Source organism: Salvelinus fontinalis, unplaced genomic scaffold (genome assembly GCF_029448725.1).
Source record: "Salvelinus fontinalis isolate EN_2023a unplaced genomic scaffold, ASM2944872v1 scaffold_0376, whole genome shotgun sequence".
Lineage (NCBI taxonomy): Eukaryota > Metazoa > Chordata > Actinopteri > Salmoniformes > Salmonidae > Salvelinus > Salvelinus fontinalis.
The window spans coordinates 172501-188363 of NW_026600585.1; the positions used below are offsets into that span (position 1 = coordinate 172501).

At 43.0% G+C, this 15863-nt stretch overlaps 2 protein-coding genes across 2 annotated transcripts in view; both read left to right on the forward strand.

The window, feature by feature from the left end:
- The window catches only part of mief2 (mitochondrial elongation factor 2), a 73734-nt gene extending 65395 nt beyond the window's left edge, over positions 1-8339 (forward strand). Inside the window, exon 8 of the mRNA XM_055913751.1 lies at positions 3009-8339. Within this exon, the coding sequence (XP_055769726.1) occupies positions 3009-3495 (487 nt within the window). The 3' untranslated portion in view covers positions 3496-8339. The remainder of the gene's footprint in view (positions 1-3008) is intronic.
- A 103-nt stretch (positions 8340-8442) lies between these two features.
- Positions 8443-11749, forward strand: LOC129845824 (guanine nucleotide exchange protein smcr8a-like; the record flags this gene model as incomplete). The annotated part of the gene is given in 2 exon segments (XM_055913750.1): positions 8443-9582; positions 11570-11749. Coding segments are annotated over 2 exon segments (357 nt in total), but the record flags the coding sequence as incomplete, so codon positions are not given.
- Positions 11750-15863: the final 4114 nt, after the last annotated feature.

The following is a 15863-nucleotide window of genomic DNA, read 5'->3' on the forward strand; positions in this document are numbered from 1 at the left end:
GATATGTCTCTCTGTGTTAGTTAGGGTTAGGGGTTAAAGGTCAGGGTTAATACATAACTGATATGTCTATCTGTGTTAGTTAGGGTTAGGGGTTAAAGGTCAGGGTTAATACATAACTGATATGTCTCTCTGTGTTAGTTAGGGTTAGGGGTTAAAGGTCAGGGTTAATACATAACTGATATGTCTCTGTGTTAGTTAGGGTTAGGGGTTAAAGGTCAGGGTTAATACATAACTGATATGTCTCTGTGTTAGTTAGGGTTAGGGGTTAAAGGTCAGGGGTAATACATAACTGATATGTCTCTGTGTTAGTTAGGGTTAGGGGTTAAAGGTCAGGGTTAATATATAACTGATATGTCTCTCTGTGTTAGTTAGGGTTAGGGGTTAAAGGTCAGGGTTAATACATAACTGATATGTCACTGGGTTAGGGGTTAAAGGTCAGGGTTAATATATAACTGATATGTCACTGTGTTAGTTAGGGTTAGGGGTTAAAGGTCAGGGTTAATACATAACTGATATGTCTCTGTGTTAGTTAGGGTTAGGGGTTAAAGGTCAGGGTTAATACATAACTGATATGTCACTGGGTTAGGGGTTAAAGGTCAGGGTTAATACATAACTGATATGTCTCTCTGTGTTAGTTAGGGGTTAAAGGTCAGGGGTAATACATAACTGATATGTCTCTCTGTGTTAGTTAGGGGTTAAAGGTCAGGGTTAATACATAACTGATATGTCTCTCTGTGTTAGTTAGGGGTTAAAGGTCAGGGTTAATACATAACTGATATGTCACTGTGTTAGTTAGGGTTAGGGGTTAAAGGTCAGGGGTAATACATAACTGATATGTCACTGTGTTAGTTAGGGTTAGGGGTTAAAGGTCAGGGGAAATACATAACTGATATGTCACTGTGTTAGTTAGGGTTATGGGTTAAAGGTCAGGGGTAATACATAACTGATATGTCACTGTGTTAGTTAGGGTTAGGGGTTAAAGGTCAGGGGTAATACATAACTGATATGTCACTGTGTTAGTTAGGGGTTAAAGGTCAGGGGTAATACATAACTGATATGTCACTGTGTTAGTTAGGGGTTAAAGGTCAGGGGTAATACATAACTGATATGTCTCTGTGTTAGTTAGGGGTTAAAGGTCAGGGGTAATACATAACTGATATGTCACTGTGTTAGTTAGGGTTAGGGGTTAAAGGTCAGGGTTAATACATAACTGATATGTCACTGTGTTAGTTAGGGGTTAAAGGTCAGGGGTAATACATAACTGATATGTCTCTGTGTTAGTTAGGGGTTAAAGGTCAGGGGTAATACATAACTGATATGTCACTGTGTTAGTTAGGGTTATGGGTTAAAGGTCAGGGTTAATATAGAACTGATATGTCACTGTGTTGGTTAGGGGTTAAAGGTCAGGGTTAATACATAACTGATATGTCTCTCTGTGTTAGTTAGGGTTAGGGGTTAAAGGTCAGGGTTAATATATAACTGATATGTCACTGTGTTAGTTAGGGTTAGGGGTTAAAGGTCAGGGTTAATACATAACTGATATGTCACTGTGTTGGTTAGGGGTTAAAGGTCATTGTTAATACATAACTGATATGTCACTGTGTTGGTTAGGGGTTAAAGGTCATTGTTAATATATAACTGATATGTCACTGGGTTAGGGGTTAAAGGTCAGGGTTAATACATAACTGATATGTCTATCTGTGTTAGTTAGGGTTAGGGGTTAAAGGTCAGGGTTAATACATAACTGATATGTCTCTCTGTGTTAGTTAGGGTTAGGGGTTAAAGGTCAGGGTTAATACATAACTGATATGTCTCTGTGTTAGTTAGGGTTAGGGGTTAAAGGTCAGGGTTAATACATAACTGATATGTCTCTGTGTTAGTTAGGGTTAGGGGTTAAAGGTCAGGGGTAATACATAACTGATATGTCTCTGTGTTAGTTAGGGTTAGGGGTTAAAGGTCAGGGTTAATATATAACTGATATGTCTCTCTGTGTTAGTTAGGGTTAGGGGTTAAAGGTCAGGGTTAATACATAACTGATATGTCACTGGGTTAGGGGTTAAAGGTCAGGGTTAATATATAACTGATATGTCACTATGTTAGTTAGGGTTAGGGGTTAAAGGTCAGGGTTAATACATAACTGATATGTCTCTGTGTTAGTTAGGGTTAGGGGTTAAAGGTCAGGGTTAATACATAACTGATATGTCACTGGGTTAGGGGTTAAAGGTCAGGGTTAATACATAACTGATATGTCACTGTGTTAGGGTTAGGGGTTAAAGGTCAGGGGTAATACATACCTGATATGTCTCTCTGTGTTAGTTAGGGGTTAAAGGTCAGGGGTAATACATAACTGATATGTCTCTCTGTGTTAGTTAGGGGTTAAAGGTCAGGGGTAATACATAACTGATATGTCACTGGGTTAGGGGTTAAAGGTCAGGGTTAATATGTAACTGATATGTCACTGTGTTAGGGTTAGGGGTTAAAGGTCAGGGTTAATACATAACTGATATGTCTCTGTGTGTTAGTTAGGGTTAGGGGTTAAAGGTCAGGGTTAATACATAACTGATATGTCACTGTGTTAGGGTTAGGGGTTAAAGGTCAGGGGTAATACATAACTGATATGTCACTGTGTTAGGGTTAGGGGTTAAAGGTCAGGGGTAATACATAACTGATATGTCTCTCTGTGTTAGTTAGGGGTTAAAGGTCAGGGTTAATACATAACTGATATGTCTCTGTGTGTTAGTTAGGGTTAGGGGTTAAAGGTCAGGGTTAATACATAACTGATATGTCACTGTGTTAGGGTTAGGGGTTAAAGGTCAGGGTTAATACATAACTGATATGTCACTGTGTTAGGGTTAGGGGTTAAAGGTCAGGGGTAATACATAACTGATATGTCACTGGGTTAGGGGTTAAAGGTCAGGGTTAATATATGACTGATATGTCACTGTGTTAGGGTTAGGGGTTAAAGGTCAGGGGTAATACATAACTGATATGTCTCTCTGTGTCTCCAGACCAGAGCGAGGTGACACTCTCTTCATCTCCATGGTGCCGGTGCTGAGGGAGGCAGACGTGGTCCTGACTGCCCAGGTAGAGTTAACCCAGCCCTGGGATAGTGCCTGGCACCTCTCCCTCTACCCCTGGGAGACCCAGCGCCTGGCCCAGCTCGACTCAGCTGACCACGGGGTCCGACGCACCGTCCTCAAAACCCTCAAAGCCGTCTGTCGACACTGTCCCGCCCTGCGACCCCTCACCGCTGCACCGCTGGCCAATCTCATCCTCCACCTCAGCGACAAGGACTTGGATTGGTCGGAGGGTTGTCTGAGTGGGCGGTTCCAGCAGTGTGTGTGGGAGCTGATAGGCTATCTGGAGCTGGGGGTGTTACCTAGCTACTTCAAGTCCAGTGTTAATATGTTGAACGGACTGACGGAGGAAGAGGTCGATGAGATGGGGTTTATGTTGTACTGCGCGGTCTCTGAGCCGGACATTCTGCTGATATAGAAATATATATATACCCTAACCTGGTGTGTCTGTCAGAGAGGAAGAGGACAGTGTTATATATATATATATACTCTAACCTGGTGTGTCTGTCAGAGAGGAAGAGGACAGTGTTATATATATATATATATACTCTAACCTGGTGTGTCTGTCAGAGAGGAAGAGGACAGTGTTATATATATATATATATACTCTAACCTGGTGTGTCTGTCAGAGAGGAAGAGGACAGTGTTATATATATATATATATACTCTAACCTGGTGTGTCTGTCAGAGAGGAAGAGGACAGTGTTATATATATAATATATACTCTAACCTGGTGTGTCTGTCAGAGAGGAAGAGGACAGTGTTATATATATATATATATACTCTAACCTGGTGTGTCTGTCAGAGAGGAAGAGGACAGTGTTATATATATATATATATACTCTAACCTGGTGTGTCTGTCAGAGAGGAAGAGGACAGTGTTATATATATATATATACTCTAACCTGGTGTGTCTGTCAGAGAGGAAGAGGACAGTGTTATATATATATATATATACTCTAACCTGGTGTGTCTGTCAGAGAGGAAGAGGACAGTGTTATATATATATATATACTCTAACCTGGTGTGTCTGTCAGAGAGGAAGAGGACAGTGTTATATATATATATATACTCTAACCTGGTGTGTCTGTCAGAGAGGAAGAGGACAGTGTTATATATATATATATACTCTAACCTGGTGTGTCTGTCAGAGAGGAAGAGGACAGTGTTATATATATATATATACTCTAACCTGGTGTGTCTGTCAGAGAGGAAGAGGACAGTGTTATATATATATATATATACTCTAACCTGGTGTGTCTGTCAGAGAGGAAGAGGACAGTGTTATATATATATATATATACTCTAACCTGGTGTGTCTGTCAGAGAGGAAGAGGACAGTGTTATATATATATATATATACTCTAACCTGGTGTGTCTGTCAGAGAGGAAGAGGACAGTGTTATATATATATATATATACTCTAACCTGGTGTGTCTGTCAGAGAGGAAGAGGACAGTGTTATATATATATATATACTCTAACCTGGTGTGTCTGTCAGAGAGGAAGAGGACAGTGTTATATATATATATATACTCTAACCTGGTGTGTCTGTCAGAGAGGAAGAGGACAGTGTTATATATATATATATATACTCTAACCTGGTGTGTCTGTCAGAGAGGAAGAGGACAGTGTTATATATATATATATACTCTAACCTGGTGTGTCTGTCAGAGAGGAAGAGGACAGTGTTATATATATATATATATACTCTAACCTGGTGTGTCTGTCAGAGAGGAAGAGGACAGTGTTATATATATATATATATACTCTAACCTGGTGTGTCTGTCAGAGAGGAAGAGGACAGTGTTATATATATATATATATACTCTAACCTGGTGTGTCTGTCAGAGAGGAAGAGGACAGTGTTATATATATATATATATACTCTAACCTGGTGTGTCTGTCAGAGAGGAAGAGGACAGTGTTATATATATATATATATACTCTAACCTGGTGTGTCTGTCAGAGAGGAAGAGGACAGTGTTATATATATATATATATACTCTAACCTGGTGTGTCTGTCAGAGAGGAAGAGGACAGTGTTATATATATATATATATACTCTAACCTGGTGTGTCTGTCAGAGAGGAAGAGGACAGTGTTATATATATATATATACTCTAACCTGGTGTGTCTGTCAGAGAGGAAGAGGACAGTGTTATATATATATATATATACTCTAACCTGGTGTGTCTGTCAGAGAGGAAGAGGACAGTGTTATATATATATATATACTCTAACCTGGTGTGTCTGTCAGAGAGGAAGAGGACAGTGTTATATATATATATATATACTCTAACCTGGTGTGTCTGTCAGAGAGGAAGAGGACAGTGTTATATATATATATTATACTCTAACCTGGTGTGTCTGTCAGAGAGGAAGAGGACAGTGTTATATATATATATATATACTCTAACCTGGTGTGTCTGTCAGAGAGGAAGAGGACAGTGTTATATATATATATATACTCTAACCTGGTGTGTCTGTCAGAGAGGAAGAGGACAGTGTTATATATATATATATATACTCTAACCTGGTGTGTCTGTCAGAGAGGAAGAGGACAGTGTTATATATATATATATATACTCTAACCTGGTGTGTCTGTCAGAGAGGAAGAGGACAGTGTTATATATATATATATACTCTAACCTGGTGTGTCTGTCAGAGAGGAAGAGGACAGTGTTATATATATACTCTAACCTGGTGTGTCTGTCAGAGAGGAAGAGGACAGTGTTATATATATATATATACTCTAACCTGGTGTGTCTGTCAGAGAGGAAGAGGACAGTGTTATATATATATATATACTCTAACCTGGTGTGTCTGTCAGAGAGGAAGAGGACAGTGTTATATATATATATATACTCTAACCTGGTGTGTCTGTCAGAGAGGAAGAGGACAGTGTTATATATATATATTATACTCTAACCTGGTGTGTCTGTCAGAGAGGAAGAGGACAGTGTTATATATATATATATACTCTAACCTGGTGTGTCTGTCAGAGAGGAAGAGGACAGTGTTATATATATATATATACTCTAACCTGGTGTGTCTGTCAGAGAGGAAGAGGACAGTGTTATATATATATATATATACTCTAACCTGGTGTGTCTGTCAGAGAGGAAGAGGACAGTGTTATATATATATATATATACTCTAACCTGGTGTGTCTGTCAGAGAGGAAGAGGACAGTGTTATATATATATATATACTCTAACCTGGTGTGTCTGTCAGAGAGGAAGAGGACAGTGTTATATATATATATATATACTCTAACCTGGTGTGTCTGTCAGAGAGGAAGAGGACAGTGTTATATATATATATATACTCTAACCTGGTGTGTCTGTCAGAGAGGAAGAGGACAGTGTTATATATATATATATACTCTAACCTGGTGTGTCTGTCAGAGAGGAAGAGGACAGTGTTATATATATATATATATACTCTAACCTGGTGTGTCTGTCAGAGAGGAAGAGGACAGTGTTATATATATATATATATACTCTAACCTGGTGTGTCTGTCAGAGAGGAAGAGGACAGTGTTATATATATATATATACTCTAACCTGGTGTGTCTGTCAGAGAGGAAGAGGACAGTGTTATATATATATATATACTCTAACCTGGTGTGTCTGTCAGAGAGGAAGAGGACAGTGTTATATATATATATATATACTCTAACCTGGTGTGTCTGTCAGAGAGGAAGAGGACAGTGTTATATATATATATATATACTCTAACCTGGTGTGTCTGTCAGAGAGGAAGAGGACAGTGTTATATATATATATATATACTCTAACCTGGTGTGTCTGTCAGAGAGGAAGAGGACAGTGTTATATATATATATATATACTCTAACCTGGTGTGTCTGTCAGAGAGGAAGAGGACAGTGTTATATATATATATATATACTCTAACCTGGTGTGTCTGTCAGAGAGGAAGAGGACAGTGTTATATATATATATATATACTCTAACCTGGTGTGTCTGTCAGAGAGGAAGAGGACAGTGTTATATATATATATATATACTCTAACCTGGTGTGTCTGTCAGAGAGGAAGAGGACAGTGTTATATATATATATATACTCTAACCTGGTGTGTCTGTCAGAGAGGAAGAGGACAGTGTTATATATATATATATACTCTAACCTGGTGTGTCTGTCAGAGAGGAAGAGGACAGTGTTATATATATATATATACTCTAACCTGGTGTGTCTGTCAGAGAGGAAGAGGACAGTGTTATATATATATATATACTCTAACCTGGTGTGTCTGTCAGAGAGGAAGAGGACAGTGTTATATATATATATATATACTCTAACCTGGTGTGTCTGTCAGAGAGGAAGAGGACATGTATTAGATATAACAGAAGACACCACACTGACTAATACAGATCAGTTGTACCATATTACCGCTGAGACGCGGACGGGAGATGTTGTTCAGGAAGTCGTGTATCTCCTTCACACACAACCTGGGGCTGACTGACTAAACAGAGATCCTTTATACATTGTGTACGAGTAATATGGTGTTGATTGGGGGCTTCTGACTGAGCAGTACAGAGAGTCCGGTCACTGATGATGATGATGATGATGATGGATTGTGTCTCGGTAAGTAGATGAGGGTAGGAAGAAACGAAAAGGAAGACTAGAGCTGCGTTTTACACAGGCACCCAAATCTGATCATTTTGGGGGGCCAGAATCAGGTCGCCTTAGTGACGGAGACTTGGGGTTTTCTCCTGCTGAGGACTATATATCTACATCTAGTACATCTCTGACCAAAGGGCTGTTTTAGAATGGGCTGCGACCATTGAGGCTACAACCCCATAGGAATCCCCCTGCCCAGTTGACTACTTTAAAATGGTGGAAGCCCCTCAATGGCCGCTACCCATTCTAAAACTGCATTTTTTGTTTTGTTTGTTGGGGGTCACTAAAAAGCCTGGATCGTTCTCTATGGGCCGACTGGACTACACAAGGTAACAAGAGTTAGCACCAGTTACCACAGCCACAAAGTGATAATTATGTTTAATAAAATCCCTTTAATATTATAATATTATATAAATAAATGCCATTTTCTCCAATTAAAATCGGATTTTTACACCTGTTTATGACGTCATTATATGCATCACACCTTCTACTGAATAAAGTCTCCTTTCCCTGTTTGACAATTTTTCATAATGTTGTGTGTTTTTTGAAAATACTTTTTTTGCTGCGGTTGTTTTTAAGTTGAAGAGCGATTTAAAATAAATGTTTTCTGCTGAACTAGTGATGTTAATATCCTCATTATTTACATGTTTACGAGATATAATTCTGTCAAGTTATAAATCCAACATTGTCGACATTTCTTTTAAGAAGAACACTTTTCATATTGCATTTATTTTCCAGTTGTAATTGTAGTCCATCGGGTCATGATTAAACTACAAATCCCCGCTAGCATCAGTAAATAGCTGTTTTTCCCCCCTCCACAAATCAATGCCGTTATTTTATACCCAAATGATCTGTCTCCGCCGAGGACTGAATTCCCATAACTCTCCCGGACACCGGAGGCGGTGGTTCAGCTCTTTCACAAGTCTCCTCGAGGTGTCTCGGGACGGATTCCTCACCCCGGTAAAGAATGGGCGTGAACGGCTCCTCCTGGCTCGCTACCGGCAGCTTGTCACACGGCTACATATGGCTGGAGTTGGACTCGCTGTCTGAAGACGTGCTACACACTTCGCTTCTCTCCGCCGTGCTGCGAGTCCCCGGTAGAGTTATTACTCTATACGGAGGCGAAAAGAGGAACCGGGCCGAGCGCAAGACGGGCCAAAAGTTGACCATGTGACTCGGTGTTACTTCCCGCCGACGGACCTGTTTCTCCCGGTTAATTTAACGCTCCTGTCGTACGTTACTTTGTGTTGACATGTTTTGTCGCTGCTACAGGGACAGCTGTTGTTGACGTTAGACTACTACCGTTACGTCGGTAAGTTAGCGCCTCGCTCTGACGCTGAACTTTCCGTGTGAAATGTTTTAAGGATAACGTTATTTACCGACGTCCACCGACCTAAACACGTGAACGAGAAGTGAAAGTTAAACATGTTTGTTTCGCTTTTTAAGTTGAACTTCTGTTTTTAAATTCCAACTACACAACAGTAAGACTTTTTAATACCAGTTACCCGGTCAGTGAGTGACAGTTACCTCTCCGGTGCCAAAACGGACTCAAGGACGCAATAACATTGGGCTGCACCGGGAAAGTTAACAGGGACACGAAGAAGGACCGAACAGTGACCGACACACACACTGGTTCTCTCGGATCAACACACAGAGAGACAGCCGGGATTGATTTGAAGACATGATTGGATCTCCTGATGTGCTGGCCTTCACCAGTGAAGAGGATGTGGGGGGTTACCCAGACGACCAGGACCTGCCAGAGGAGTTCTCCCTTCCTCTCCTTCCCCCCTCTCACCCCTGGACCTCCGCTGCCCGTTTCAACAGGGACTTCATACTGATGGCAGAGTTCTCAGAACAGGTAGGACTTGGAGGTGTGTGTGTGTGTGTGTTATCAAATCAAAGTTTATTTGTCACTTGCGCTGAATACAACAGGTGTAGACCTTACAGTGAAATGTTTACTTACAGGCTCTAACCAACAGTGCAAAAAAGGTACTAGGTGAACAATAGGTAAGTAAAGAAATAAAACAACAGTAAAAAGACAGGCTATATACAGCAGAGAGGCTATATACAGTAGAGAGGCTATATACAGTAGAGAGGCTATGTACAGTAGAGAGGCTCTATACAGTAGAGAGGATATATACAGTAGAGAGGCTCTATAGAGTAGAGAGGCTATATATAGTAGAGAGGCTATATACAGTAGCGAGGCTATATGCAGTAGAGAGGCTATATACAGTAGAGGGGCTATATACAGTAGAGGCTATATACAGTAGTGAGGCTATATACAGCAGAGAGGCTATATACAGTAGAGAGGTTATATACAGTAGAGAGGCTATATACAGTAGAGAGGCTATATACAGTAGAGAGGCTATATACAGTAGAGAGGCTATATACAGTAGAGAGGTTATATACAGTAGAGATGCTCTATACAGTAGAGAGGTTATATACAGTAGAGGCTATATACAGTAGAGAGGTTATATACAGTAGAGAGGCTATATACAGTAGAGGCTACATACAGTAGAGAGGCTCTATACAGTAGAGAGGCTATAGACAGTAGAGAGGCTATAGACAGTAGAGAGGCTATAGACAGTAGAGAGGCTATATACAGTAGAGCGGCTATATACAGTAGAGGCTATATACAGTAGAGAGGCTATATACAGTAGAGAGGCTATATACAGTAGAGAGGCTATATACAGTAAAGAGGCTATATACAGTAGAGAGGCTATATACAGTAGAGGCTATATACAGTAGAGGCTATATACAGGAGAGGCTATATACAGTAGAGAGGCTATATACAGTAGAGAGGCTATATACAGTAGAGGGGCTATATACAGTAGAGGGGCTATATACAGTAGAGAGGCTATATACAGTAGAGGCTATATACAGTAGAGAGGCTATATACAGTAGAGAGGCTATATACAGTAGAGAGGCTATATACAGCAGAGAGGCTATATACAGTAGAGAGGCTATATACAGTAGAGAGGCTATATACAGTAGAGGCTATATACAGTAGAGAGGCTATATACAGTAGAGAGGCTATATACAGTAGAGAGGCTATATACAGTAGAGAGGCTATATACAGTAGAGAGGCTATATACAGTAGAGGGGCTCTATACAGTAGAGAGGCTATATACAGTAGAGAGGCTCTATACAGTAGAGAGGCTATATACAGTAGAGAGGCTCTATACAGTAGAGAGGCTATAGACAGTAGAGAGGCTATAGACAGTAGAGAGGCTACTGACAGTAGAGGCTCTATACAGTAGAGAGGCTATATACAGTAGAGAGGCTATATACAGTAGAGAGGCTATATACAGTAGAGGGGCTCTATACAGTAGTGAGGCTATATACAGTAGTGAGGCTATAGACAGTAGAGAGGCTATATACAGTAGAGGGGCTCTATAACAGTAGAGGGGCTCTATAACAGTAGAGGGGCTCTATACAGTAGAGGGGCTCTATAACAGTAGAGGGGCTCTATAACAGTAGAGGGGCTCTATAACAGTAGAGGGGCTCTATAACAGTAGAGGGGCTCTATAACAGTAGAGGGGCTCTATAACAGTAGAGGGGCTCTATAGCAGTAGAGGGGCTCTATAGCAGGAGAGGGGCTCTATAGCAGGAGAGGGGCTCTATAGCAGGAGAGGGGCTCTATAGCAGGAGAGGGGCTCTATGCAGTAGAGGGGCTACATACAGGAGAGAGGCTATATACAGACACCGGTTAGTCAGGCTGATTGAGGTAGTATGTACATGTAGATATGGTTCAAGTGACTATATATGTATGTATTATACTGACAGTGTATATATTCTGTCCAGGTGGGTATGTATTATACTGACAGTGTATATATTCTGTCCAGGTGGGTCCCCTACCGGTCCGGACCATCCCTGATGACCCCGGAGTGATCGGTTCCTTCGACCTGAACCATTTCTCTCTACGCATCATGTCTGTCGACTACCAAGCCACTGCCCCTGGCTCTCAGCCACACCACACAGCTAGTCCTTCCCTCCGGACCCTCCCCCGCCTGGCCTTCTCAGAGGTAGGTAGCCTGGTGTTTTAGAGAAGCGGCTTAGCAACTAGACGGTTTGCCGGTTCGAATCCCACCTCCGACAGGAAAAATCTTGGTTGTGTTGTCAGTATATAGACTAGTCTCAGTCCTCTGCCAGTCAGTGTGTATCAGGGGGTTGTGTTGTCAGTATATAGACTAGTCTCAGTCCTCTGCCAGTCAGTGTGTGTCAGGGGGTTGTCAGTATATAGACTAGTCTCAGTCCTCTGCCAGTCAGTGTGTCAGGGGGTTGTCAGTATATAGACTAGTCTCAGTCCTCTGCCAGTCAGTGTGTGTCAGGGGGATGTCAGTATATAGACTAGTCTCAGTCCTCTGCCAGTCAGTGTGTGTCAGGGGGTTGTCAGTATATAGACTAGTCTCAGTCCTCTGCCAGTCAGTGTGTGTCAGGGGGTTGTCAGTATATAGACTAGTCTCATTCCTCTGTCAGTCAGTGTGTGTCAGGGGGTTGTCAGTATATATACTAGTCTCAGTCCTCTGCCAGTCAGTGTGTGTCAGGGGGTTGTCAGTATATAGACTAGTCTCAGTCCTCTGTCAGTCAGTGTGTGTCAGGGGGTTGTCAGTATATAGACTAGTCTCAGTCCTCTGTCAGTCAGTGTGTGTCAGGGGGTTGTCAGTATATAGACTAGTCTCAGTCCTCTGTCAGTCAGTGTGTGTCAGGGGGTTGTGTTGTCAGTATATAGACTAGTCTCAGTCCTCTGTCAGTCAGTGTGTGTCAGGGGGTTGTCAGTATATAGACTAGTCTCAGTCCTCTGTCAGTCAGTGTGTGTCAGGGGGTTGTGTTGTCAGTATATAGACTAGTCTCAGTCCTCTGTCAGTCAGTGTGTGTCAGGGGGTTGTCAGTATATAGACTAGTCTCAGTCCTCTGTCAGTCAGTGTGTGTCAGGGGGTTGTCAGTATATAGACTAGTCTCAGTCCTCTGTCAGTCAGTGTGTGTCAGGGGGTTGTCAGTATATAGACTAGTCTCAGTCCTCTGCCAGTCAGTGTGTGTCAGGGGGTTGTCAGTATATATACTAGTCTCAGTCCTCTGCCAGTCAGTGTGTGTCAGGGGGTTGTCAGTATATAGACTAGTCTCAGTCCTCTGCCAGTCAGTGTGTGTCAGGGGGTTGTCAGTATATAGACTAGTCTCAGTCCTCTGTCAGTCAGTGTGTGTCAGGGGGTTGTGTTGTCAGTATATAGACTAGTCTCAGTCCTCTGTCAGTCAGTGTGCGTCAGGGGGTTGTCAGTATATAGACTAGTCTCAGTCCTCTGTCAGTCAGTGTGTGTCAGGGGGTTGTCAGTATATAGACTAGTCTCAGTCCTCTGTCAGTCAGTGTGTGTCAGGGGGTTGTCAGTGTATAGACTAGTCTCAGTCCTCTGCCAGTCAGTGTGTGTCAGGGGGTTGGGTTGTCAGTATATAGACTAGTCTCAGTCCTCTGCCAGTCAGTGTGTGTCAGGGGGTTGTCAGTATATAGACTAGTCTCAGTCCTCTGCCAGTCAGTGTGTGTCAGGGGGTTGTCAGTATATAGACTAGTCTCAGTCCTCTGTCAGTCAGTGTGTGTCAGGGGGTTGTCAGTATATAGACTAGTCTCAGTCCTCTGCCAGTCAGTGTGTGTCAGGGGGTTGTCAGTATATAGACTAGTCTCAGTCCTCTGTCAGTCAGTGTGTGTCAGGGGGTTGTCAGTGTATAGACTAGTCTCAGTCCTCTGCCAGTCAGTGTGTATCAGGGGGTTGTGTTGTCAGTATATAGACTAGTCTCATTCCTCTGCCAGTCAGTGTGTGTCAGGGGGTTGTCAGTATATAGACTAGTCTCAGTCCTCTGTCAGTCAGTGTGTGTCAGGGGGTTGTCAGTATATTGACTAGTCTCAGTCCTCTGCCAGTCAGTGTGTGTCAGGGGGTTGTCAGTATATAGACTAGTCTCAGTCCTCTGCCAGTCAGTGTGTCAGGGGGTTGTCAGTATATAGACTAGTCTCAGTCCTCTGCCAGTCAGTGTGTGTCAGGGGGATGTCAGTATATAGACTAGTCTCAGTCCTCTGCCAGTCAGTGTGTGTCAGGGGGTTGTCAGTATATAGACTAGTCTCAGTCCTCTGCCAGTCAGTGTGTGTCAGGGGGTTGTCAGTATATAGACTAGTCTCATTCCTCTGTCAGTCAGTGTGTGTCAGGGGGTTGTCAGTATATATACTAGTCTCAGTCCTCTGCCAGTCAGTGTGTGTCAGGGGGTTGTCAGTATATAGACTAGTCTCAGTCCTCTGTCAGTCAGTGTGTGTCAGGGGGTTGTCAGTATATAGACTAGTCTCAGTCCTCTGCCAGTCAGTGTGTGTCAGGGGGTTGTCAGTATATAGACTAGTCTCAGTCCTCTGTCAGTCAGTGTGTGTCAGGGGGTTGTCAGTATATAGACTAGTCTCAGTCCTCTGTCAGTCAGTGTGTGTCAGGGGGTTGTCAGTATATAGACTAGTCTCAGTCCTCTGCCAGTCAGTGTGTGTCAGGGGGTTGTCAGTATATAGACTAGTCTCAGTCCTCTGTCAGTCAGTGTGTGTCAGGGAGTTGTCAGTGTATAGACTAGTCTCAGTCCTCTGCCAGTCAGTGTGTGTCAGGGGGTTGGGTTGTCAGTATATAGACTAGTCTCAGTCCTCTGCCAGTCAGTGTGTGTCAGGGGGTTGTCAGTATATAGACTAGTCTCAGTCCTCTGCCAGTCAGTGTGTGTCAGGGGGTTGTCAGTATATAGACTAGTCTCAGTCCTCTGTCAGTCAGTGTGTGTCAGGGGGTTGTCAGTATATAGACTAGTCTCAGTCCTCTGCCAGTCAGTGTGTGTCAGGGGGTTGTCAGTATATAGACTAGTCTCAGTCCTCTGTCAGTCAGTGTGTGTCAGGGGGTTGTCAGTGTATAGACTAGTCTCAGTCCTCTGCCAGTCAGTGTGTGTCAGGGGGTTCGGTTGTCAGTATATAGACTAGTCTCAGTCCTCTGCCAGTCAGTGTGTGTCAGGGGGTTGTCAGTATATAGACTAGTCTCAGTCCTCTGCCAGTCAGTGTGTGTCAGGGGGTTGTCAGTATATAGACTAGTCTCAGTCCTCTGTCAGTCAGTGTGTGTCAGGGGGTTGTCAGTATATAGACTAGTCTCAGTCCTCTGCCAGTCAGTGTGTGTCAGGGGGTTGTCAGTATATAGACTAGTCTCAGTCCTCTGTCAGTCAGTGTGTGTCAGGGGGTTGTCAGTGTATAGACTAGTCTCAGTCCTCTGCCAGTCAGTGTGTGTCAGGGGGTTCGGTTGTCAGTATATAGACTAGTCTCAGTCCTCTGCCAGTCAGTGTGTGTCAGGGGGTTGTCAGTATATAGACTAGTCTCAGTCCTCTGCCAGTCAGTGTGTGTCAGGGGGTTGTCAGTATATAGACTAGTCTCAGTCCTCTGCCAGTCAGTGTGTGTCAGGGGGTTGTCAGTATATAGACTAGTCTCAGTCCTCTGTCAGTCAGTGTGTGTCAGGGGGTTGTCAGTATATAGACTAGTCTCAGTCCTCTGCCAGTCAGTGTGTGTCAGGGGGTTGTCAGTATATAGACTAGTCTCAGTCCTCTGTCAGTCAGTGTGTGTCAGGGGGTTGTCAGTGTATAGACTAGTCTCAGTCCTCTGCCAGTCAGTGTGTGTCAGGGGGTTGGGTTGTCAGTATATAGACTAGTCTCAGTCCTCTGCCAGTCAGTGTGTGTCAGGGGGTTTTCAGTATATAGACTAGTCTCAGTCCTCTGCCAGTCAGTGTGTGTCAGGGGGTTGTCAGTATATAGACTAGTCTCAGTCCTCTGTCAGTCAGTGTGTGTCAGGGGGTTGTCAGTATATAGACTAGTCTCAGTCCTCTGCCAGTCAGTGTGTGTCAGTGGGTTGTCAGTATATAGACTAGTCTCAGTCCTCTGTCAGTCAGTGTGTGTCAGGGGGTTGTCAGTGTATAGACTAGTCTCAGTCCTCTGCCAGTCAGTGTGTGTCAGGGGGTTGGGTTGTCAGTATATAGACTAGTCTGTCCTCTGCCAGTCAGTGTGTGTCAGGGGGTTGTCAGTATATAGACTAGTCTCAGTCCTCTGCCAGTCAGTGTGTGTCAGGGGGTTGTCAGTATATAGACTAGTCTCAGTCCTCTG